A 26,169-nucleotide genomic window follows, 5' to 3' on the forward strand; every position below is an offset into this window, starting at 1 on the left:
ATACTGCTTTGAAAATGCTGATAGATTACCAAGTGGAAGCTTTCCATATTTCCTTGTGGTGGTTCCAGCCCTGTGTGTTCTGGAAGCCATCCTGGGACATGCTAAGTAAGTTTTGATCCTTTCTATAATTTATCTGTAGCTGAATATGCTTTAGGAAGGAATTACTTTTTCCATCTGCCTGGGGAGGATTTAGATAACTTAGGCCCAAAGCATTTAAAACAAAAACAAAACAAAACAAAATTTCTTGACTTGACCAAACCTACCAAGGTATACTTTTACCACTCTTCCCATATTTAGAATGTTCCATCATGCTTTCTCCTCCAAATGTTGAAGCTTTTGGACAAAACAAATAAAGAATGATCATTTGAGTCATGGATGGGCTAGTCTTATTCAAGACAGACTTCAGAGCAGAAAGAACTATTTTGCTCTCATAAACAATGCAGTAAGGTCTGTCTTCTTACAAAGATTTTCTTGAGCCTCTTCCAGCTAATACGATGCAATCAGAAAGAATAATCTTACAGGAAGGAAATATAGGGAAGTAGATACCATTGGTTCAAAGGACTAAATTTTAAAAGATCATAGGACAGACCTTATGTGGTTTATTGCAATGCAGAAGAAATTAGTTTAGTCCCAGGAGAGAAGCTGCTTTACTTCAGCATCTAGATTTGATCTTCTAACTAGTCGCATGTAAATGTGTGTCAATCATGGTGTTGCCAGACTGAACTAAAACTTGCATTAGAGACAACTTGGTGGTTCTCCAGGTGCAACTCCCTAAGGCAGGCCTTTAAAATTTTACACTCAAGATTGCAGGAGGAGGTTCTATTGTTACAGGGGCTTCCATCACAACTAAACAAGAGACTAAATCACTCTGTAGGTACCTTTGCATCTCTTATTGTGAATAGCTCCAGACTGCTAGTAGAAATCCTTTAAACTATTTTGTTCAGTCTTGTTCATGAAAGTCTGTATACATAAGACCAGAAGACCCATTGATTGCATGTGAAGCTGGATACATCATAATGTGTTCTTTGGAGTTAGAAGGTCAGTGCCTGAACTTTTCCAAGCTGGCAAGGTTGCATCCAACTTACAATTTGAGATGCCATCAAGAATCCTTCTACCCAAATTTTATCTTTTTTGTATACCTGTTCATTTTCTTGAGGCCTGAAATAAGAAAAAGATCTAGAGAATCCAGCCTATTCTGAGGAATAGAAATTTTTGTCTGGACTCCTTAACATTGAGAATGAAGTAGCTAGAAAGGAAAATATCCTGCACATCACCACTAATTTGGAAGGAATCAAACTATTACTGTCAAACTAGCTAACTGGTCTATAAGGAGGATTTAGACCCATTTCCCTCTTAGCTCACAAATTAAAAAAAAGAGTCCATTCTCTAATATCTTTGTTGTGGGCAAAAATAAAAAGGACTCACCAGTCCTTAGAATACTTTGGTTAATCCCTGTAATCAGCTAATACCTCACCTAGACATTTCTTAATGCAAAATTCCATGCATGTAATTTTGAGAATCAGAAGATTATTGCTTATCTGGAACCTAAATCAATTACAGTCTGGCTGAGCTGGCTGTTATGGCTTTTGAGGACACCACATGGAATATCCTTCTGTAGCTCCTAACTGGAGTACCTTGACTTTTGTGATGAAGGGGAAGTTGAATGCAAATGGAACAAAGGAACTCAACAAATGGTTCTATCTAGAGAGCAAAGACCTGCACATTTTGGTTTCCTATGAGAGAAGAGAGATCAAGAGAAAAATTACTTGCTGCTTTCTCAATTCCAGGTTTAACAGCTACAACTGGAATGGATAAGGTGGAAGTCCTGAACTGCATCTTCATCTGTGCTGAACAAAGAAAATATAGCCAAAGTCCAAAAGGAGAACAACAAACTCCCCACAGCATTAGCTAGGACTGAATTATACTTCGCATGTAAAAGGAAGAGCAGTACAGCCAAAAAGTGTCAGACTAAAGGAAAAACGCAGGATCCAGAATTCAAGGTTACTACCTGGCAGAAAATAAGATTAATAGAGTCTCAGAGTCATCCTTTTTAAATAGTCTCTAGTAATATATTTCTACAGTATTTATATTGCCTAATAACAGAATATATTTCTTTCATACTTGTGTCACGAGGAAGATCCTTCTATAATTCTGTGAAGAAAAACTTTTGCTGAAATAATTCATTAACACACAAAAACAAATGTTCTCATTCAAAATGTAGGATGTTGGTCTAAAAGATATGCTGTATCAGCAATCAGGCACTTTCTTATAACATTTTCCATAAGACCATAAGAGTCAACAATATAAAATTAATATTTTAGAAAAGACTGTAATCACATTTTGATTTTAATTAGACAGTAATTATGTCCTAGCTGAGCACACTTACATTAAGTTTGACATAATTTTAGGACTTTATCCTGAAAATATTCATGGGAATACCCCTTATTGTACTAATAAGTCATAAAGACTGAGTGGTTATTTAGACAGGTAGGAACTACCCATGTGTTTGTTAGACTGTAAGGTTGGACATGGTGTTGGGGCACTGTACTAGTACAATATGGAATATGCATTAGACTAATCTAATTTAATTGTATTATATCTGCATTTGAGATCTTACTATTCTGCAAACTCTTAACTTACAATACATATGTTACTAGACAAATACTGCATACAGATCTCTAGTCAAACAAAAGGTTTGATTTTTATTAGGTGGCTAACCTGGATGTAGAAGGTTAAAACCTTGTAGACACTCGTTTGAAAGAGAAAAGAATCTTTCCTGAATAATTAAAAGGTAGAACAACTAGTAAATTCTAGTTCGTATTCCCCTGTGGCTCAATTAATGCAATATGGGTAATTTGCTCATTTTCAGCTATTATATGTTTCTTTCCTGACTCTGCAGTGACGACACTGCTAGCAATGGAAATATCCCTATCAAATGCATACATGGTAGTTTCCTGATTTTCTTGGACACATTAGGTACATACATACGTACTAACTTTCTGACAGTTAAGCTGACTTAACTTTAAGTCAACTTAACTGTTAGAGTGTATACATGTGTATGGAGCAGAGTTGACTTAAATGAATTGCATAATAATAAGCTTCCAAGGTGTATTATCTTGAGTTGCATTAGTTAAGTCAACTTAGCTCACAAGATGGCTGCCATCATGTCAAGGAGCTGTACATCTGTATGCTCTGACTTGGCTTAAGTGACTTAGTTAAGTCACCTTAAACCCAATTAGTACGTGTCTATGCACCCCTTGTGTGATTTTCACGGAATACTCATGCGCTCACTTCATTATAACTCATCTTTGGAATATGAGTCTGTACACAAGTTCTCTTATTTCTACAGGGTTTGTATATATTTAATTGGCACAAATGTGTCAACAGGGATAATCAAATATACACATGTGCATACACATGGCATCTATGTTCCATACAGAAAAAAGAAATTTCCTGCAGAAGTCACACTTATGTTATACTGGCTGCATGATATGCATCTGGTTGGCACCTCACTCCTAGAAGAAGTATTTAACCAATTGGGCACTATGCCATCAGAAACATTTACGTGTAGGCAGCTAAATCATATATATTCATAAGCAGTGAAGGCAGCAATTCTCAACTGGGAACAATAAAACTATGCCTGTCAGTAGTTTCCATGCTTACTGTGAAGATCTGCCTCCTTTACTCCAATCTGTGTTGGATTAAACGTATTATAAAATAAGGCAATTACCAACTCAGAGCAAGCTAAATCTATGGCTCACTGAACTTGGAATGCTGGAAGTCATTATAAACATCCAACCCCTTATTGGTTGTGACTCACAGTCCTTCACAATACAGTAAGACATTTCAGTGGTCATACTATATTTTATATGAATTTGCTGATTTAATGAAAAAAATCTTAGCTATGTAAAATGTTTGAAAATGGATTTAAAATGGTAACTTGAGTGCTGTTTTTCTGATAAAAAAAATCTCAATGGGTGGTTGAGAATTTGCCAAAATAGGAAGTACATTGCTAAACTGTTACCTAAACCAAATAAAAATTAACATTAAAAATATTACCATTAGTAATATTGGACAGGAACTGAAACCAAATCCTTCATTTTCAAGTGAAGCCATAACAGAAATACTCCTGGTGTAAAAATACTATATATAAATTGTAAGGTGCATTTAGACCCTGATCCTGCAAACAGATCCAGCTAGAAAAGTAATGTGCTTGTGAAGAATCCACTTGTCCACAGAGGACAGGGGCCCACCTATGAGGAACGTTTTATCAGCTCTGTCAACAGCATGGGCAAAGCAAGCCCTATAATCAACATGTGCCTACAGATGAAAGCAGCCTGCTTCCTTCTGCTACAATGCATTAGCACAATAGGGCAATCTTGACCTGTAATGGTAAGATTGCTAGACAGAATGCTACCTGCTATGCATTTTTGCTCCTGTTTGCTATACGACTTTTGGAATACAAAGGTAGGATATGACCCAATGTGTACACACAGGTGAAATCCTGGTCCTTCTTAAAACTGACAACTTCAGTGGGGCCAGGATTTCACGCATAATGCGTTTACATGTGTTACATATTTAAACAACACTGAGACTGCATTTCTATAGAACCTATATCCTATCACCTTAAATACTCTGATCCCATGTTTCTTGAGTTGGGGTTTTTATTATTGTTTGCTTTTTTCTAAGCATGATTAACTCAACCTGTGGCAACTTCTGAAAGCCTCTCGCTCCTTCTTGTTTTATGCAAGAAAATAAGTGGTAATCTACAATACTTGTAGCTAAAACATACAACGTTACTTAACTGTATTTTTCTCTGCAGTTTAAAGTAAAAAAGCCATTATGACTTTTAAACAGAGCTAAAACAATGGAAGACTACAGAAAACATATGCAATACTGTTCCCAGCAATGTTACCAGAAACCTCAATACAATGTTCTACACTAGAACTATTACATTGTGATACTAGTTCCTAGGGAAAATTACCCTGGAAAACCAATTATTTTGGTCAAACTGTTTATCTTCCAATACTGTATTGCCTTTTGTTATTATGAAATTAGCTTTATGACTGTAACTAATTATATACATCTTCAATAGCTTCTAAACTCCATGTAACCACAACAGACATTTAATATAATCAAAGCTATGTTTTGAAATATGTCACTTTGTATTCTTTTTACATATATGTCTGATGTAGATACACCTTAAAAAAAAGAAAGAATTCCTGAATATGAATGCCACTGACAAAAATAAATACATTTTGATATGTGGGATGACCTTACAGAGAAAATGCTACTTTTCCATTTAGTATTTAAATGATTTTTAACCTCACTTTTACAAACACTTTATTAGAAGAACCATAATCTGGCCAGCTTCCATTATCCTAAAATACCTGCATCTCAAATTGTCAATTCTAGACAAGTTGTAAAAATGTGTATTCAAAGGTTATGAAGTTTTTAAGAGATACTGGCACACTATTTAGGCTTTTTAATTACTGCATTCTGCTCTTGTGCCTGGGGTACACATCATTCATAGCAAAAGGACTGCTGCACACTCATGAGTGAACTATACCTGGACCTATCAGAAGCTTACCAAGAGAAAGGTAGTGGCACAATAACCACTTTTCTAAATATATTTTCTATACAAAATATTTCAAGATATAATCCTTAATTTTTTGTACAGTACTCTATCATTTATACAACAATATTCAGTAAAATAGTAATTGTGTGAAAATTGCAACACGACATGGAATGAGCACTTGGCCATTTTGCTAGTGTAATCAACATGAAGACCAGAAACTTTTTCTAACACATGGGAAAAATATTCTGTAGTTTCTGAATCTTGACTGCACACTTCATGATTTTGGCTATGACTTGCAGCACACTTGTAAGATACCACAAATATCTTATGCACATTTCAGTAGCAGAATGGCACTTGGCTTGCTCTAATAGAAACAACAAAGATGCAACTGACAATTTTAAGAAAGACAAGGTTCTTATTTGCATGCTGAAAATCTGGTTGTGTCCCCCTAATCCAGGCACATCCATTCATTGTGCAATCTGTCGATGGGTAAACAATAGTGCAGAATTCATCTCAGTGTGGTCTGGACCTTTGGTCTAGCCGAAGTCAATTCTGGGTCGATACTGCAGTACCATAGGATAAGACTAAAAATAAAACACAAAGAACACAACAACAAAAACAGACAAGTATAACATGAAGACATAACTCGCATGAAATACAAACAAGATGCAATTAAATCATACCTAAAGAAAAGTTAAAGGCCCTTCTCCAGGACTGTGCATATTATAGTTACCATCAGGCTAACATTGTTCTATACATGTCAATAACATTTAACCTCAAGTCAGTTTTCTAAATGTATAATGAAAAGCTTTGTATACCAGTTAATTTTATTAGGCACAAACAATATGCATCCTATATTACTCCTACAAATTATATGCCATATATATATGCTGGATATTCATAGGAAAAAATCCTCCTCTTATTTCTGTGTAGTGAGTTTGAAGCAAAACAAATGCAACATATCTTTATACCTTCACTAATAAAAATACATTATTCTAAGATGTAGCTGGCCCAATTTACAGAACTACAGACCTTTTACCTGCAGTCAGCTCTAGCTAATGAGAGCAGGGAGCACTCATCTTATTTGAAAGTCAGGTCAGTCACTTGATTTCATGAAAAAGACTAAAATTTCCTGACAAGAACCCTTTCAACTTCATTCAGGCAGTTAATTTTGCATAGTAAAATGCAACCGCTATCTGGATACATAAATTGGACTGTATTGCAATGGAGAATAGGAAGCATGAGAGAATGGAAGCTCCAGATACTTGCTGCTGGAAATTCTATTTTACATAATACATAATTTTTAATCTACGTTTTCCAGGATGAAAACTTAGATCAGTTTTCATTTAAGTCATATTTTTTCCACTCAACTTCATTGCGCATTCTCTTAAAATAGCCTGTTCCTATTTTTGTATTAGTCAGCATTAGAATGGAGTTAGCAGTAGCATGGAATAGCCTCAAGCTTTGCTGGCAGAGGTAACCACAGCTGAGGTACACATTTAAAACAAATGTGCATTTGGAATTATTAAGAGGCTGTATGATGCTATCATTAACCACTAAAAACACTACTTTTCTTTTCCTCATTCTTCAAATACCCAAAGCCCTAGGGTGCCTGCTCTCCTGTCTTCATGTGCCGCTTCCTAGCTTGCTGGGGTGCAGGGTGCCTCAGCAAGCTGAAAAGTGGCACATGAAGACAGGAGAGCAGGCACCCTAGGACTTTGGGTATTTGAAGAATGAGGAAAAGAAAACATCAGCTAGAAGCTAGACAGGCAGCCCCCACACTGTTAGCTAGACAGGCAGCCCTCACACTGAGGCACCCTGTGCCCCAGCAAGCTGAGAAGTGGCACATGAAGACAGGAGAGCAGGCACCCTAGGACTGCCTCCTCCCCTGTCTCTGCATTTGTCCCGGTACACCACAGTTTGGCAAGCTTTGCGCTGCTTTTTTTTTTAAGGGGGTTTATTTTTTTTGCTACCAGGAAATCCTGGTAGAAAATTTTCCCCAGCGCTGCAAATTAGCAGCACCACGTGTGGTTTAACATGCAACACATGCGGTTTGTGGTGCCGCAAAGAGGTTTTGGCACCACAAACTGTGCGTACCTGCACATCTGGATCCGGCTTAAGTTTCAGCAATATAACCATCTCCAGGTCTTGTGTGCAGTTCTTGTTAGTGTTCAGTGCATTCAAAGAAAAATGCACTGTTTGTAGAGAACAGTATTGATTTGAAACATGAGTCTTAAACCATAGATGAGGTGGCTTCTTTGCTACCATATAGCAGTGGTATCCTGCATAGATACATTTAATTTATTGAGTTTTGTTTGAGTATGCATTTATTACATATAAATAAGAACACAGTCTTTTTGTCCAAATGCCAAAACTACTTTGAATATTTCTGATCTAGGCATCTGATTTCTCAAAGCTCCAATGTACAAGCCCCACAACAGAAGTGATTTTTCTATTCCTTTCTTTTTTTGTTGTTGTCTTTTTGGTTTCTGAAGTACATCTGTGACCCGCACTGAGACATCCTGTACCCCAGATAGACCCCCAGCAGCACATGCTGGAGGACCAGTTCTGGGCACCCACTTCAAGAGGGATGTGGACAACATTGAGAGGGTCCAGAGGAGGGCCACCCGCATGATCCAGGGACAGCAGGGCAGACCCTACAATGAGAGGCTACGGGACCTGAACCTGTTCAGCCTTCACAAGAGAAGGCTGAGGGGGGACCTTGTGACCATCTATAAACTCACTAGGGGGGACCAGAAGGGTTTGGGGGAGACCTTGTTTCCCCCAGCACCCCCCGGGATAACAAGAAATAACGGCCACAAGTTGTTGGAGAGTAGGTTCAGATTAGACATCCGTAGGAACTACTTCACAGTCAGGGCGGCTAGGATATGGAACCAACTTCCAAGGGAAGTGGTGCTGGCTCCTACTCTGCGGGTCTTTAAGAAGCGGCTCGATGCCTACATGGCTGAGGTCACTTGAGCCCAGTTTCCTCCTGCCCAGGCAGGGGGTTGGACTTGAAGATCTACAAGGTCCCTTCCGACCCTACTTCTATGATTCTATGCAGCAGCGGGACAATTTGTCCCACTGCAAAGTGCACAAGCAGGGGCGTGCACTGCATCACTAAGTAGTGGCACAAATTTGTAGACTGTCAAAAAGCCCCAGGCAGAATCATTTCAATCTTTGCAGGTTAGTCTAAGCTGCATATATTGAATCAATAAGTAAGTGAACAGACATTCACTTTTGATTCTGGAAATGCAGCAATGCCTGCAGTAATCTAAGGCACAAGCCAGAGGGCACTAGAGAATGTTTCCCTGCTCGGCTAGAGAAGACAGCTTGGGCCAATGCTAGCTTACCCACCCTATGAGAAGGGGTTTGCAGGGCAGGTGCAAAGCATTCTGGGATGCTGGGGGACTGTGAGTTTACTTGAATCTGGAGGGGATTTGGGACAGAAGTTAGTTCAATAAACCAATTTAACCTAAATCAGTTAAATCTAATACTACATCCATCCAGGTTTATCTTATCTTTCAGAATGGTTTCAGTCATTTTGAAAGCAGTTCATGCCCACTGAACTTTTGTTGTGTTACAGACTTAAACAAGTATAACTGATCAGAAACCAGTTCATGTGTAATTTCTGTCCCTAGTCATGTCACTCTACTGAATTCAGTATAATTACAAAGAGAAAGTGTAGCAAAATTTCACCTTCTATTGCAAAGCAAAAATATTAGTCCACATCCGAGTAATTTTCAAGAGATACTGGCCAGGGGAAACTGCTGGATTGAAGTTCAGATCCAAATGTGCAGCTTGAAACAGTCCTTAAAACAGGCCAAATGAGAACACATAAATCTGACCACTGTGTTTAGGCTCCAGATTCTGGACTCTGGGCATGCTATAATATGGAGATGCGATGTTAGACCATCTCTAATTTATAATATAGAAAATGGAACAAACCATTTAAGATTTAGTTTTAAGGTCCTAAAGAAATTATAAGAATTGCTATCTTGGAAATGACTAACACTCCATCCAATATAGCATCTTTTGCTTGCTTATACTTGGTTTTGGATCTTTTAGGAGTATTAATTTAATGCACTGCAATTGGCGCTACTGTGCATTAGCACAGATGAACACTTTGTTGTGGCACTTAATGTGCATTAGACTAAGTCTACTGTGCATTAGCAAGCTTTGTGTGTGATGCACTAATGCACAGCAAAATTAGTCTAATGCGCATTTAGAGTCTCATGTAGATGCACCCATTATGCCCCTAACTAAGCAGTTTATAGGAAAGGGATAAGGGGAGAGTGGGAGAATTCTACTTCTCTGCTGATCAGCTTTGCATGATGATAAATAGCCTATTTAAAAAAAATTATAAACCTGGTCATTCCCAAGCAGATTTTATTCATTCAATAAAGTTGCCATAAGTGAATAAGCAGAATACTTAGACCTTTGTGTGTCCAAGTTTAGCTCAGGGGAACTTCGTAATGTGAAGTTAAAAAAAACAAAAAACTGCCTCTACGACAATATGCGTAAAAGCAGAGGTGTTGACCAAACCTTAGTGACTGTAATATGTTCAGTCGTGAGTGCCTCTTACCTGATAAAAAGTGCCATCCTGTGAGCAGACTTGCGAAGATGAGCAGTTCTGACACCGAAACTGCGAAGGAGATGATTTTCTGATCAGATAAGAGGCATCCACAACTGGACACACACATTTAACAATCACTTAAATGTTTTTGTTTCAAGTAAGAGATTTAAAATTAATGTATTCTTTTTAAAGCAGGAAAGCATTTTCTACTGGAATAAATGGCTGTTTTTTCTTAGATTACATTTATCTCTTATAAGGCTCTCAAGCGTTCAATCAAAGACTCAGACTGAACAGTATCAAAGACAGAGATGATGCATTTACATGATCTTTATCCAAAGGAATGGGTCATTAGCTAACAACCACTACAGATACTGTAATACAGTTGGGCATAAAAATCAGATTTGACCAGGGGCAGGGCAAAGTAACCACAGACATTTCTGAAACATTTCATCCAGACAGAAACAGCACCCTAAGACACTGAAACCGCAGTAATGGAGACAGTACTATAAACTGTATAATTTCTACTGGTGTTACTTTGTAGTCTTTGATTAGTGAAGAGTAATTTATAATTATTTACTGTTCTGATTATAAGAAACCTTTGTGAATAAAGTTGACCCTATATTTTCAAGTTCATAAGTTGGAAAATAAATAGCTTCTTCACCAAATATATGTTGACCACTATTACATCCTTGAACTGCTATAAGCCTTAAAAAAAAATAATCAAACAGGAGATGAAATAACCAGGGAAAGAACCAAAAAGGCTAAAAGCAAAATTACTTAAACAAAAAACCAAAACATCTGTTCTAAAGATAATGTTGTGTAAGGCTTGCTCAGTCTTCAGCCTAAAATTACATGTTTATATGTATCAAGACAAATATTTTTTAGTTAAATGGAATCTGTTTCCAGGTTTAAATGAAGACGGTTCCTTAGGAAAAGGCCAGATTCAACTTGCAATTCTGGATTCAAACTTCATATGAGGTGCAGAAGTGAAAGCTTGAATCAAACCAGCTCTGGTTTTAGGAGTAAAAAATCTAAATCTTCCTAATGTTTCAAAGGAAAGGAGAAAGTGGGTGGTTATATTTATAAAACAGCTGTGTGCAGGTGTCAGCTCAGATTTGACCTTTCCTAAAAGTGTAAGCTAAGTAAATTTGGCTAACTTGCACCTGGAAGAACATTATTTTTTAGCTGTCTTGTAACTATTTTAAAATTTAAGCTTAGATAATGTCTAGACTGAACTAAACATTTTCACAATCACTAGTCTATTCCAAATAAATGCAACAGTGCACTGTAAAAAGAACTCATGCATCTTAAACATATCCAACTGTACATGGTTTCCTTCCAGGTCACCGTGAGTTGTTTCCTGGTTCTATGGCTCTAGTGGTGATCTTTCCCAGAGCTGGGGACACACTTTTCAGCTCTCTGCTCCCTGCACTGGAACTGAAGGTCTGGAAGCCTCAAGTTGCCACAAGGCCCTTAGGGCTTACGAGTTCCTGCTCTACCTGATCCCCACTCCAGTGGAGCAAACTAGGGAGACCTTTAGGAACTGCAAAACAATGGTGATCTGGGTAAGCCAGACAAGGTGATCCTTCCCTATATGAGTTGTGTCCGTCAGCAGCATTGCCTCTAAGCTGTGTGGTGCGTGGCTGTGCAGGTGTGCTCATGCTGTGCAGCCAGGTGTGCCTGTGCGGTCACACAGCTTAGAGGCTATGCTGCCTGTCAGCCAGTTGCCATAATAACAGAGCAGATGACCCTGTGCAGCACTCTTAAAGGCCAGTGAGGTTATCTGTTCTGCTGCCCCCAAAAAGAGTACCAATGCAGTGATCTGCTCTTGTATGGTAATAGCTCCATACCAACATACCATATTGTTTAACTGTGATTTTTATGGGAGGTTTGTTGAGGGGAAAAGGTCAATTTATAACTGGAAAAATACAGTATCTAATATAGCGATTCTCAACCTTTTTATACTCAAGGCACTCGTTGAAAATGACAGCTCCTAGCTTTCACTTGTTTCTTGACTACAGAAAAATGATAGAGCAATTCTTATTGCAAAGAATTCAGAAAGATCAGAAAAAGTCAAAATACTTTTGACATTATGAATTCATATTTGAAATCTGTTCAGCTTATCTTGTAAATCATGTGTAGGTGCTTGCACTCAATGTTGTGCAGCACACTGTGTCACACCTGAAAAAATCTTGCACCCTGGTTGAGAATCACTGATTTAAAACAACAAATAAATGTATTGGACAGACAGTCTGCATGCCCATCAGTATCCTTCAGAATTTCACTGACATTTTTCAATCAGAGAGGGGTAATTTGATTGTAGTCCATTTCATTCGGTTGGAGTTTGGTGCCATCCATGAGCATAGAGAAGTAGTTAGCTGTGTTAGTCTGATGTCAGACAGAAGCCAGGGTAGAGATGCACCTTACAAGCTAACTAAGATGTATAGAAAGCATACATATACAGATATCTAAATGCATTTAAAAAGATTTTTTTCTTTGGGTTTCTTTAAGTGAGTGCAAATATGATGATTTGATGAGAATGGTATTCACTGTTGCTTCCAAAGCAATGCAACTGTCAAGTGTCAATGTGTAGACAGGGGCAGGAGTATCAAACACAATGAATGCATTCCAGTGTTACTGATGTTGCCTCATTTTTCCTCAATGTTTCCTAAGAGCACAGCCAATACTAATACAAACTCAGAAGGCTAGCCAAGCATGTATCAACTGGATTCAAAAGGCAATATGGTAAAATACTACTTTTCCCGCTGGTGGTGCAATACTGTATACTATGCAAACATTTTTAACCTTTAGTCCTCATCTATATTCTATATTTGCATAAAAACAAAGAGACACTTTTGAAAGCCCTCTTTCAGTTTTACCTAAAAATAAGAATTTGAAAATTGTACTATCAGCACTGTGCTTAAGTGCTGTCTTCTCTTCCCATGCCAGGATGCTTTTCATAGATTTTATAGACATCAGGGCTGGAAGGGACCTCGGAAGATCATCGAGTCCAGCCCCCCGCCCAAAGGGCAGGAAGTCAGCTGGGGTCATAGGATTTTACCTTCGATTACTTGAAAACCAAACAAACAATGCAGAGGCCCGAGAATTTACTACAGATTTCCATGTTAAACTATGGGTGTGTCTACATTGAGATGTGTTAATGTGCATTAGCCTCATTTAATGTGTATTATAGGCATGGGTCTATTCATGCGCGCCCTTAATATGCATTACAATGGCGAAATAAGGCTGATTAGTTAAAGCTCATTAATGCATGTGTAGACCCAACCTGGCACTAAAGTTAGTGCCAGGTCTGCCCAGCTACTAGGGGCACATGGCAGGGCTTCAGGGACTTGGCACTGACTTTAGTGCCAAGTCCTTGCACGTGTAGACACTTGCAAAAAAAAATTTAAAAATCTGCTTAATGACCCTTAAATGCATCACGTTTAAATGCATGTGCTGATGTGCCCTATGACTAGTATTTAACCTTTGCTGCACCCATATGAAGTCTCCATTTTTATACCCAAAGGCAACTACTTTGCACATACAAAACCATATAGGTATACGGCATTCATAAACAAATGAATATATACAAGAAAAAAAATAGACAGTTAAGGATGGGCGGAGTTAATGGTAACAGATAGCCTAAGGGCTGTTAACTCAAACTGAACATTGTAGTCTGTCAGCTATTCTAAATGTATATATTCAGGGGAAAAAAAATCTGAGCCGTCTTAGCTAGAGACAATTTTTTATATATTCGTTCTATGAGATTCTTAATATAGAATTAAAACAAGTAATGGTGAAAATAATATAAAATGATCTGCCTCAGCTAAATGCCCCCATATATTAATGCAAACAGATAGGTAAGATACATAGATTTTGAATGCAAAACCGTTAGGCACAAATTCCTACATTATCATTAGTTGAGATCCTAGTATTTTAAACTGAAAGAAAAAAATTCCAAGAATAAAATGAATACTTCTATTTTTAGATCAGAACTGAACTCATTCAAACTTTGTATTCCTGCTAAGTTCTATTTCCCCAGCTGGGCAGTAATTGGATGATTCTGATTTAAATCAAATTGATTTAAAATCGGGATTTAAATCACTGGGCAGGAAGCCTTGATTTAATCTTTTTGTAAAAAAAAAAAAAAAAAAGGGAATTTTTGTTTGATGTCCTCTATTTTAGTTAACTTCTTGAAACTTTGCACTTTGAGAGAGAGGTAAGGGCTTGACTCTGTACACAAACTTGCAGAGAAACAATAGGGCTAACAGGTACGGTCTGTTACCTCTCATCTCCATATACACAGAGATGCTTAATGGGATCTTCTACACTGAGAATTGAGTCCCATTGGTAAGAGTGGTTTGCTGTAATTTTTACTAATCTATAGAGGAGCCTCTGGGAACCCCATAAGATTGGGCCCCTAATATACTCCTCTTGTGACCTATTTATAATACTTTTCTAAAAAGGTTATATGACTATATTGTCTCAAATAGTACTTAATTAGAAGTCATAATCCCTATTCCATGATGATACATTTGAGTTTTAACATATCTTCAATTAAAATTATGTTTATATAGGGTGTTTTTTTTTAAAAAGCATCTTCACAAAAAAAAAAATCAAAATACGATAAAAAATATATATATTTTATTCTTAAAAAATTGTTGATTTTTATCCAACCTGGGCAGCATCCCTAGTTTAGAGTTTCATTAATTATATTAAGAAGCCTAAGAGGAGTTATCTAGAGAGTATCTGAGATTAATTTTTAAATAAAAATTTTGCAAGGGTCTTTAGATAACTTTTGGACCAAGCCAAGAAGACAAATACCCTGTACGTCCATCCATCTATATACAGCTATACATAAATAATAATTAATGATGCAAAATTAAAAATGTATTTACATTTTCTCCTCTGAGTCTCCATCTTGTCATATAGATGAATTCCATAGTATGATCCTTCCCCATGATTTCTCCATTGCATAGTACATCCAGCTTAAACATAATAAAATAAAGCACTCAATCCAATCGGTAAAGAATGTTAACGTTCTAGTGAAATTGTAAGTGAAAATCTCTGAACCAATTAGGTTCATAAAAATACATTAAGAGTTTCTGATGAATGTATGTACCATACACTGACTGGTGACCCCAGAAATGGTGAGATGAAAAACATCGAAGGAATCATGACTTGTTCACGGAGCATGTAATGGGGAGGAGGGTCACATAAATACCTAAGATAGATGAATTAGTCTGTAGTCTGGGCTGTTTTTTATATTACACAAGGAAAATAAAGGATCACCCAGGCAACTACAGAATTGGTACATGTTAGTCAATATCCCTTTCTTCCTAGAAGCTACTGTTGTAATACTTGACAAGTGAATTTTGTTATTAATCATGTATAAAGATGAACAAAAAAGCATATACCTGTATGTCAAAATAACTTGAAAAGATACCTAATTATATGTCTATCGCTCTAAAGTTGAGCAACAAAAATTATAAAAACCATACAGCACCTTGGCTAAGCATCCTTCAATGAGTATGGCTAAGCAGCAAGATTTGGAACACCTTGAATAGGTGCTCAAAGTTATCTTGTACCTAATGCTTGTGATAAAAAAAATCCTAATTTAGCTGAAATTTAAATTTAAGGCAGATTTAATTTTAATAGTGAACTAATACCTTCTGGGGGATTCAAACAAAAATCGAGCTTGGTTCTCTTAAACTTACCTCATAAGAACTTGGAAGTTTTAATTTTAAACTGAGAAACTTTTTGATAGTTCCCACAGTCACTCGTGTAGAACAACGGATGAATTTCTTCATTAAACCCTGAAAGAATAAAATTAGAAAAGGGATGTTGGATATTTTGAAGCTATTCACCTTCATCTTTGGTTAGGTAGCATATAAGCAACTTTTGGTACAAAAGCATCTATTAGTATGAGTATGAGCTGCTTTACTGGTGTCCAATTTTAGTGTGTTGATTTAACTTATAAACCAGTACAAGAACTAAGATACATTCTGGCTAATTTTCTTTGAGGGAAATCCCTAAAAATAATGCTTTTCAAGCCAGAGCAAAGCAGCAAAAAGTACAGATCTATCTGGGCTGGGGAGATTAATTTTTTGGATACACAGTGCAGAGTGAGACACACATACCTTGCTCTGCTAGTTTAAAACAAAAGCTTTTCTGCTACATGACAGTTTCAAACAAGAAGTGTTATGGGCAAGGATATACTGACCTACCAAAGAAAAGATTCTGTAGTATGTGCATAGGGAACTGTTTTGCTCTTACCCAATTATTTTATAGTCTTTTTTTTTTTTTTACCTGTATTTTGATATCATATTTTCTCAGATACAGAAAACCCCTTTCCATCCAAAATCAGCCCCCTATGGTAAAGCTTCAAATACCTCATGTGCCAAAACTAACCAAAGGCTCTCTATAAAAGCAATTTTAGAAATAAAGGGCCGTATGCATACAGTACAAAGCCCTATGTTGTATAGTCACATGCCAAATTCTCTCACATACAACATGCGCAAAATCAGCATCCCAGAATTGGGGTGCATTACCTGGGGTAGCCGATTTTCTGCCCACGATAGAAACACCCTACTTTGATTCCTGATTACAATGCAGCAGCTGTTGCATTACAATTCAGGCAGCTGAGGACAGTTGACTTAATGGTTCATTGTTCTTCACTCCACAGATATTAACTAGATCATCTCTCTTTCTTAATGTTCTTGATGTTCCCCTAATCAAGCTAAACTTCCTTTGGGCAATTTTTCTATCTGCTAGCTGCTCCTGGTCTCTCTCTTCCTATTTCACTGTATTGGAGACCTTAGCTCTTTCTCAAAGCATAGATCTACCCATGGAGACCAGGCTTTAGGTGCAGCTAGGGTTTCTGCTTTACTTAAACAGGAAAGGTAGGACGAGTCAGCTGAAGATTATGAAGCCATATCTCTGGAAAAATCTTTTTTGTATTCATTCTGCCTTTCAAAAACAAGGTGCATATTATACTTAAGAACATTTTCAGGTGAGAAAACGTGGTGATTTGACAGTAAAATCCTAAAGAACTTACCCCTAGGCTGGATACTCTTAGCCTTAGTCTCCCCTTTCTATTTTTCTACAAATAGAAAAATTCACTTACCCCAGGTTACAGAAAACTAGTGTCAGAACCAGGTCAGGTCTGTTCTAAGCACCCAGAAGGCACTGCCATAGTTAGACTGCCTTCAGTACCCAAGCTAGCTGACTTATGGATAACTGCTGTATACCAGTGTACTTTCAGTTTGTGGGTTAAAATTACAAAATGCTCTTTTGTAAGAGTATTAGGAAAATATTAAGCCAGTTTCTGCTGAGGAAAAATCATAAGAGAATGGGGTATATTAAAATATGCTTTTTACATTGGTTTATTATTGCAATTCTCAATGAGTTTGAAACATACTACTATAAAGGCTTACAGAGACGATTAAGCCATAAGTGAGTAAGTTTATGGGCAAGCAATTGGAAATATTCCAAGAAACTTTGAAATGTCTCAACTCACAAAAGGATTCAGTAGCTTGGGAAGTGCAGATGGATGCAGGTTATCAATTCTGCAAAACTCTCCCCTGTAGACATTTACCTTAGATTGCTATGAGACCCGTCGGGCCCCTAATGATAAGACATGGCCAAAAACAATAAACAGCACAAATTCTTTGCAACTCACTTTCACTACGTTATCCCCTGACTGTCCATTGTTACGTAAACAATCCAGGCAAATAGCAATCTGTGGGTCACTCCTATGATAGTCTTTATCTTCCTGATTTTCATCACCCTCTTCATCTACTTTGGGCTTATCAGATTTTGGATTTTCATCTGTAACATAAAAATCAGATTATTTATGTATAATATAATTAACAGTCAAATGCAGTATCTGGGACTGAATCCATACCCCCCCCCCCGAAAATTGAGGCTTACTACTGAAATCATAATTTATTATGCATATGAAGGATATTCATTTTATAGGGAATGGTTAGGTTGGGGGCTAGTAGTCATTATGGATGACATTTTATTCATTTCTTTCCAGTAAAATATTGTAAGTGCCTTTCATCTTAGAGAAGGACAGCTAATACAACTGGTAACCTATTTTAAGTCTTCTGCTTCTTGCAGTTGAGACATACCATGTATAACCATGTGCTCTTATCATTGTTACCTTTGCCTTCTGTCACCCCTTCCTTTCATTAATTTATTATATTCTATGTTGCATCTTAATTTACAATGAAAACTCTTCAGAACAGGGACCATCTCCTACCATGTAGGTATAAAATGTCAAGTATAGTAGAGCCCCAGTGCTATTTTTGGAGGGTTACTATACTGGATATAATAAAAATCATACAGGAGAGGGAAACTGAGTGTTTTTAACTGGTTTAGCTTTTGATAGATCTGGAAGACAGCATACAAGAATTCTAACACATATACCTAACAGTACTAATTGCTGACTCCCTCTGCTGTAATTCTGTGGATACTAGCAAAAGCTGAGCACTACAGGCACAACACATGAAAAGAAGATATTTAGGTAGCTAAGGTGCACAGCAGTTACCAAAAAATGAATAGCTATTAAATAAAAAAGTAGCCAAAAGAACAGTTCTGACTTACAGTAATGCAATAACTGGTGTATGAGATGGCCAAATAACTGAAGTGGATTACTTTTTGACTCATCTGGTACGGTTTTCTTCCACAAATAACTTACACAATTCTGTTCTACTTTAATAAAACTAGCTAACTAAAACTTCAAGCTAACTAAAACTAGCTAACTAAAACTCCAATTACATATGTTACTCTATAGCGAACTAGTGTAATTTTGTTCATATTGTCCTTCAGGCCAGCATTAAAATCATTAGTAGGGGAAAAAAAACAAACCCTGCCACTTGTAATGTTTGCCAAATGCAAATAAGAAAAACTAGTGAGAATTAAAATGTTAATTTCAAACTGGAAAGAACATATTACAAACAATGGAGAAGAAAACAAATACTATAAAATGAATACTTGATAAGGCTTCTTTAAAATAAACAATTGTTACTTTGGCTTGATAAAGGTTTTTTTTAAAAAAATGGTTTACATGAGTTAAATATGCTGTGGTATCTAAATGATGAAGCTGAATTAAAGAACACAAAAACCCCTTGGATGATCTGTATTACTTATCAGCTCAATAAAGAACTTTCAAAGTTCACAGCTCTACTACTGAAAGACAGTCATTCTGGAATCTATATAAAACAGTTGTTTAACACTTGTGGAAAAACAGTTTTGCTATATGTCATAACTAATTCTTGACAACCTCCTACTAAACAGCTGGTCAAATTTGATAACAGAAAATAATCTGAACATAAAGACTCAAGTAGTTCTGTGTCACTGCATGGTGGATTATAACTAGGATCAAAGTAGAAAATATCAAGTAGTGTGAAAGATATTAAAAATTCAGAGTGGAAAATGGTATGACTGTTAAGTGTGAAGGTACTTGGCAATTCAATTGAAAATAATACTAAAATCATTATTGCTGTTCAACGTTGAACCACAGCTCTCATTCTGCAAAAGCTAAATTTTATGTATCTCTATATAGCCACTAAATTCAATGCAACTGTGCCGATGTAGAAATAAGCACAGGATTGGGGTCAGTCAGGAAAGCCATTATCTAACACAAGTTTGGCCAACTGATAGCTCATGAAGGGTCAAGCTGTGGTTCCCTAGCTTATGCCTGGCTGCTGCTTTCCCCCAGTGCTCTGGCTGCAACAGCTAGTCTCCAGGCTCCACCTCTGTCCTCCAGCTTTTACTGCCTGCCTTTGCCCCTGTCCCTACCTCTGTATAGAGTGCAGTGGGCAAGGGGAACCCGTGTGGTACCCCAGAGGGTGGTGCAGCCCAGAGGTCCTATGGCTCATGCTGGGATTGGTTTAAGGGTGTGCTGTTTTGCTGATGCAGCTTGCGGGACATTTGGTCCCCAGTTGTTTATAGTTGGACACCCTGACCTAACAGATACAATACAAAATGTATTGGTGGGGGGGCAGGAGGGAGAAGGAAGGGCAGAAATCACCTTGTCCATTTTCTTGAGGTTTGTTTTTCCTCCAAAATTCGATCTCACGCTGTAGTTCCTCTAGTAAGCATCAAACAAAAGCAGTGTGATTTTTCAGCAATATAGAAATATCACTAGAAATTACTTTCTAATACAAAAAGGTATAATACTGAATTAGAAACTTACGTTCTCGAAGTCCGGGCACCAGTTTGAATATAATTTCTTCTAATGTGTTATCTAGCCTTTCATAGGAAAAAAAATTATTTCAAATAAAGAAAAGAACAAATACAACCAAAAAAGATAGCAGAACATTAAAAGTAATTATATGACAATACTCTGGTAAGTAATACATCATTCACAATCCTACAGATTTTAGCAAGGAAAGGAAGAGTGGAAAAGTATTCACATTTATCTCCCTTCAGCCATTCCTGGAACATATTTGTTTTAGACTTGGATACAGTAATAGCAGATATCAGCATTAAAACAGAGGAAGAAAAGGAGGAAAGAAAAGTGAAAAATCAATCTGTATAAAATATTAATTGTAGTATTCAAATTTTTGCCACAAGCAAATCATTGTGTAAAGCAGTTTACTTAAAATTTGAAACAAAAATTAGAAAAATTATAAAATGCAGTCAAACAAACCAATTTGAAGATGCTGACTTGTGTACTATATAAGCAAACTTTAAACAACCACTGACCATACTATTTCCCTGTAAATTTCCCATTAAGACTTTTACCTCATGGACTAAAAAAAAAAAAGCAATGGCATAAAGTATTATAATAAGCATTCTTAAAATTCCCATGACCACAGTAGCTAGGTACCATAAAATACACCAATAGTACTCTAGCTCAAAAGGAAAAAACTAACCCTAATGAAAATTGTCAGAGGATTAATTTACATAGACACACAGACAAATGTTATGTTTAAATAAGTTATGGTTATGGCACATAATAAAAGGAAGGCTGCTTAGAGATAAAGCTCCCTCAAATATATTTTCATTTTTGCATGTGTAAACAGACTACAATAACTGAACCTTGTACTGAAGTTGTTTGCTCAAATATCTATGAAGAAAGAGAAAATGTTTTTGCTATCATTTCCAGCAGTACAGCTAGAAATTTAGTATCTATGACAGTATTTTCATATAGCAACAAAAGCCATTTATCTAGAACAATCCCACCTACACTGATATGACAAATAGATAATCTGAACATTTTAAAATATATTTGTACTATGGGACTGGAAATTGTAGGCTATTTTAAAAATAATGTAACAGTTCCATAATACATTATTCTATTTTGATTAGAAGACTAAATCCATGGGACCAACTAAATGGTAATATAAAGTGAGGTGCGGATAGATGTAAATGACAGTGTGGCATAGCTTGCACTGATATGGCATTTACAGCCTGTATCTGGATATTCACTAGGCTAAATCCTTGGTTTCTTTTCTGGTTGCTTTGCTATATACACTAATTTGGAACTTGGCCAGTCCAGGATCAAACAGAATGGTGGCCTGGAACCATCACTCAGCTTCCCCTTAGCTACAGTAAGGTAAACTTCACACAGCTGAGGGAGCCACCAGATGTCAAATCAATGCAGGTTAGGCTACTTTATCATTTAACAGTGACAGTTACACCCAACGCTTAGTTTACATCATCTAGAGATATCTGTAAGATTGGCACCTCCTTTGACCAGATTTAAATTAAGTCAGCAGATTCTATTCCCAGTTTTTAGCATCTCCAGGTCAGATGCAGCCTCAGAGAAAAACTATATATTGTACTGCATTTTAGGTTAGGGACTCATACACACAAGCATTCAGGATATGTCTTCACTACAGCTTACCATATGTCTTCACTACAGCTTACCATATACTGTGGAGACACTCAGGCCAATGTTAAATGAGCTGGCTCAGATACCAAACCTGACTCTCACAATGCAACTGGATGTAATAAATCCATGCATTGCTGCTAACTTGGTTCTCCTAAAGGCAGTTCAGTTCCACACCAAGATATTAGACATTACCAACTCAAAATGTCAGGCTAGCAAAATAAGCTGTTTGAAATATCATACAAGACGGCATTATCTGAGACCCTTAACTTATGATTATTTTCTTTTTAAAAGTACACCTAATTTGGTACTATAAAGTCAGCAGAAAAAGAAAACTGAGGGACCCAACTTCAGTTTAAGATTGTGTGTACAAATTTGCAGCAAAAAATTACTTACAAGTCTCTCATAAAGTGCACAGCGGTTCACTACCTCTTGCTCATGAGGGAAGAAAAGTTAGACAGGAAGAAGATAGAAATGATTTACTGTTGGTGAATGGAGAAAGCCCATTTCAATAGGGAATACTTCTTGTAACTAATATAAAAGAAAATCTGGAATTCTTATGACAAAATCTATTTCTAATTAAAAAGATCAAATTCTGTCATCAAAGCATCTTGGTCCAAAACCACTATTCAATCTTTTGTACTATGGTCCTGGATTATCATGTTATGTTATGAAGATAGCTTTGCCACAGCATTTTTCATATTCAGTGCCTCAGTAGATTTCTTCTGGGTCTGATTCAATGAGAAGTAAAGAAATAGTAAGTCTCCAGAATCTCACATAAGCCACTCTAAGTTGTAAAAGAAACTCACAGAGTTGGAGGGAAAACAAAAGTCCCAGCAAGTTGAAACACCCTGTTTTGAACGTTGTCCTCAGAAGCCTGTTAGCCCAGGCCAAATAACACCAAAGGTCCTTTTATTGTCTCAAGTCTGAAGGCTTGGTTCAACTAGTAAGCACTGCTTCTCCTAAGGTACCACGCTTAGTTGTGTTGGGAAGGGGTATCTTCACTTGGGGTTTCCAAAGACTGGCCACCACACTGAATTTTACTTGCACCTCCATCTGAAAACAAATGAGCTCCTAATTCTTCAGAATGGTATACAAGCCCAGAAAATCCCCCTTCCCCCATTTTAATACTCTGCCCTTACTTAAAGATGTGAACTCCTTGCCTGGTGCTGTTTATCTTGGGGATAAAGAAATTGTCAGTGCTGCTTAAACTGCAAGAAAACCATCATACTTCGTAAGTTTATAATGTTAGCATGAAGAGCTAGCTTCCTTGTCTATAATTATCTTTACTTTTCAAGTAAGTAAACAAAACAAATAGAGCCACTTGACATTTGTTATGTAAATGCATTAATGTTAATCAGACTGACAGGCAAAAAATGCTACAAAAAGTAACGTATCATTCTGACTTTTGCAAATAGCAAATGACATGAACCCCCTCCCACCCTCCCAGAAACCTACAGAAAAGGTTTTTTTCAGGTCATTTTTCAGGTATTATTTACAATATTACTGTCATAAGAAGGCTTTGAAAAGCAATGAAAATTTGTCTTTTGTAGTGTACCAAACATCCTAAAATGAAAATTATTTTAGGTAACTCCAAATCATCTTTTTTGTCATTTGGCACTTCCACTAAAAGCTGAAACAAGACTATATAAAGTTAACTGTAGTTCTCCACCACACCCTTGTCCAAAAGTTCTCTCAAATAGAACACAATATAAAATAAAACAAGGTAAATATCAGCTTTTTTTTATACCTCAAATTTCTATTTTACCCAAGCAAACAACTCTTTGTTATGAAATATTCTGTAATGTGACAAATTCAAGTATCATTAGTGTTCACTGGCATACACAGAACAAGCTGGCAAAAGAAAGTGATTCAGTATTCATGGCGCACCCTACTGATTTCTGGCACATAACTTTGGTTAGGTTGTGAATACAGGACAGGGCCCATAGTAATTCTAAGAATTCAACAATTGAACACCTTCAAGAGGAAATTGGATGCTTATCTTGCTGAGATCCTATGACCCCAGCTGACTTTCTGCCACTCAGGCGGGGGGGCTGGGCTCGATGATCTTCCGAAGTCCCTTCCAGCCCTAATGTCTATGAAATCTACTGTCTGAGCCCCCAAAGTTTGGAACAGAGTGCTGCTGGAGGTGGCTCAAGCACCTGCTTTGAACACCTTCAAGAGACATGTGGATGTTTATCTTACTGGGCTCCTGGGATCCCTGCTGACTTCCTGCCCCTGGGGCAAAGGGCTGGACTCGATGATCTTCCGAGGTCCCTTCAAGCCCTAATGTCTATGTAATCTATGAACAGTTCCCATGTTATGGAAGGGCACAGGATTTCAATCAACTTTATAGGACTTAAAATCCCTGTACAATTAATATTTAGGACACCAATAACTCAGAAATATCTGTATTTCAAAGATCTTGTAAGATCAAATTTGCAACAATATAAAATCAATTAACAGAAATCAATATAAATCAATTCATAGAAAAGTATAGCTGGAAAGGACCTTCACAGGGCATCTAGTCTAAACCTCTGCCTGATCACCCCTATCCAAACCATCCTACACAAATCCATGGTCTAATTTATTAGTAGAACTACACTGTCAAGTCTGACACAACCACAAGGCACAACACCCTAACCACCACAAGCAAAGCAGGGGAAAAACAGTGGCCAACATCCTGATGCTGTGAGGGTTGTTAAAATAAGCTCATAAATTCCAAGGAAAAGGGCCATGTCTCCTGATACAGGAGGCAAAAATGCTCAGTCTGTACCAATCTGACCACGGGGTAAAATTCCTTCCTGAACCCAAATATGGTGATCAATCTGACCCAAGCAGAGGGGCAAGAACCTACAGGCAGGAACCTCTGGGCTTAAGTCCCAACAAGAGCAATGGCACACTTCAGTCAAAATCCCAAGTTCGACAGTAGTCACACACAATGCTTCTGAGGGAGGTGACTCCCCCACAGCCTGTATAGCAACAGGAGGGGGGAAATATCCCTCCCAGCCCCACGTGGCAACCAGCAAAGCCCAGAAGCATGAAAAATACCTACAGTAGAACACAGACATAGCAATTCTTAAGATCATTCTTGATCAGTGCTTGTCCATCCTCTTCTTGACCACTTCCAGTGATGGATATTCCACAACTTCTGGATAGTTTATCTCACCGCCTTACTGTTCTAACAGTGAAGTGTTTCCTGATATTCAATCTAAATTTACTTTGTTGTAATTTCAAGCCATTGGTCTGCATCCCACTGCAGCAAGAGTGAAAAGGTATTTTCTCTCTTTGTGACAGTCCGTCAGATATTTGAAGGCTGCTATGATGTCTCTGTCTTGAATATATTACTACCAAGGGCTCTCACATTTCCTCTGCCATTTCCCTCATTATCATCAAAACTTTTTTTGTTCATGGTGCATACCTTATAGACCTATTTGCTTTAAGTTAAACATATATATGCAGTACTTACTGCCATATTGCATGAAATTATCGCATTTTTAGGATACGATATGATAGGCATTCAGAAAAGTCAGAATAAATTATGTACATTAACCATGTTGTTAACATCAGAAAAGAGATAACACTATTGACTCATTCTTCTTGTTAGTTCAATTTTTTAAAATATTTTAGAATACATAAATAATCTAATAAATTATTGGTTTTATGCAGTCTTTTGGCAGAATAAACCAAGTTACCATAAAAGAGATATCAGGAAGGTTTCCAGAGAAAGTGTCTCTTTCTGCACATCTGGCTAAGCTTTTCTCACCCTGGTTAGAATACATAATGATTTTGCAGACCACTATGTAAATCAAAAAATGTGTCTTCTGCAGAAGTGAAACTGACAAATTAATTGTGAACTGTATATACTATATAGTATCTTCTGGGTAGACAATCACAATGTGAAACAACTATAAACATTCTTTCTTTATAGACAGATGGACAGATAGATAAAGAAAGCCTTCTACAAAAGGTATATTCCCCCACAAGACTGGAAAGATGGTTCTTAAGACATTCTCTAACAAAATTGGTTAGAGGAAATTAAATTGCATCTTCCCCATTTGCCTATCTAGTAAGTAATTTAAGCGTGTTATTCTCCCACAAACTGTTCTACACACTCAAACATCTTACCACAAAGCCTGGAGATCTGTAGTTACCACAAGGGAATTAACA

The 26,169-nt window shown here is 37.2% G+C and overlaps 1 protein-coding gene across 9 annotated transcripts in view; it reads right to left on the minus strand.

Moving 5' to 3' along the window:
* PCGF5 (polycomb group ring finger 5) overlaps positions 1-26,169 on the minus strand; it is a 58,815-nt gene that overhangs the window by 8,181 nt on the left and 24,465 nt on the right. For 3 of the 9 annotated variants that reach the window (XR_003095874.1, XR_003095875.1, XR_003095873.1), the window contains exons 3-9: positions 20,359-20,414; positions 20,194-20,253; positions 17,836-17,984; positions 15,872-15,970; positions 15,053-15,142; positions 10,164-10,223; positions 264-6,162 (exon numbers count right to left, since the gene is read on the minus strand). Coding sequence is in view for 4 of the 9 variants with exons in the window: in XM_006031557.3 (XP_006031619.1) it covers positions 6,115-6,162; positions 10,164-10,223; positions 15,053-15,142; positions 15,872-15,970; positions 17,836-17,984; positions 20,194-20,253; positions 20,359-20,414 (562 nt within the window). In the remaining 5 variants the exon portion in view is untranslated. Of the gene's footprint in view, positions 1-6; positions 6,163-10,163; positions 10,224-15,052; positions 15,143-15,871; positions 15,971-17,835; positions 17,985-20,193; positions 20,254-20,358; positions 20,415-26,169 lie in introns of those variants that run through there. The other 6 variants (XR_001358653.2, XM_025213237.1, XM_006031557.3 and 3 more) reach the window with 6 other exon arrangements.

The sequence above is a fragment of the Alligator sinensis genome, unplaced genomic scaffold, assembly GCF_000455745.1.
Source record: "Alligator sinensis unplaced genomic scaffold, ASM45574v1 scaffold493_1, whole genome shotgun sequence".
Taxonomy (NCBI): Eukaryota; Metazoa; Chordata; order Crocodylia; family Alligatoridae; genus Alligator; species Alligator sinensis.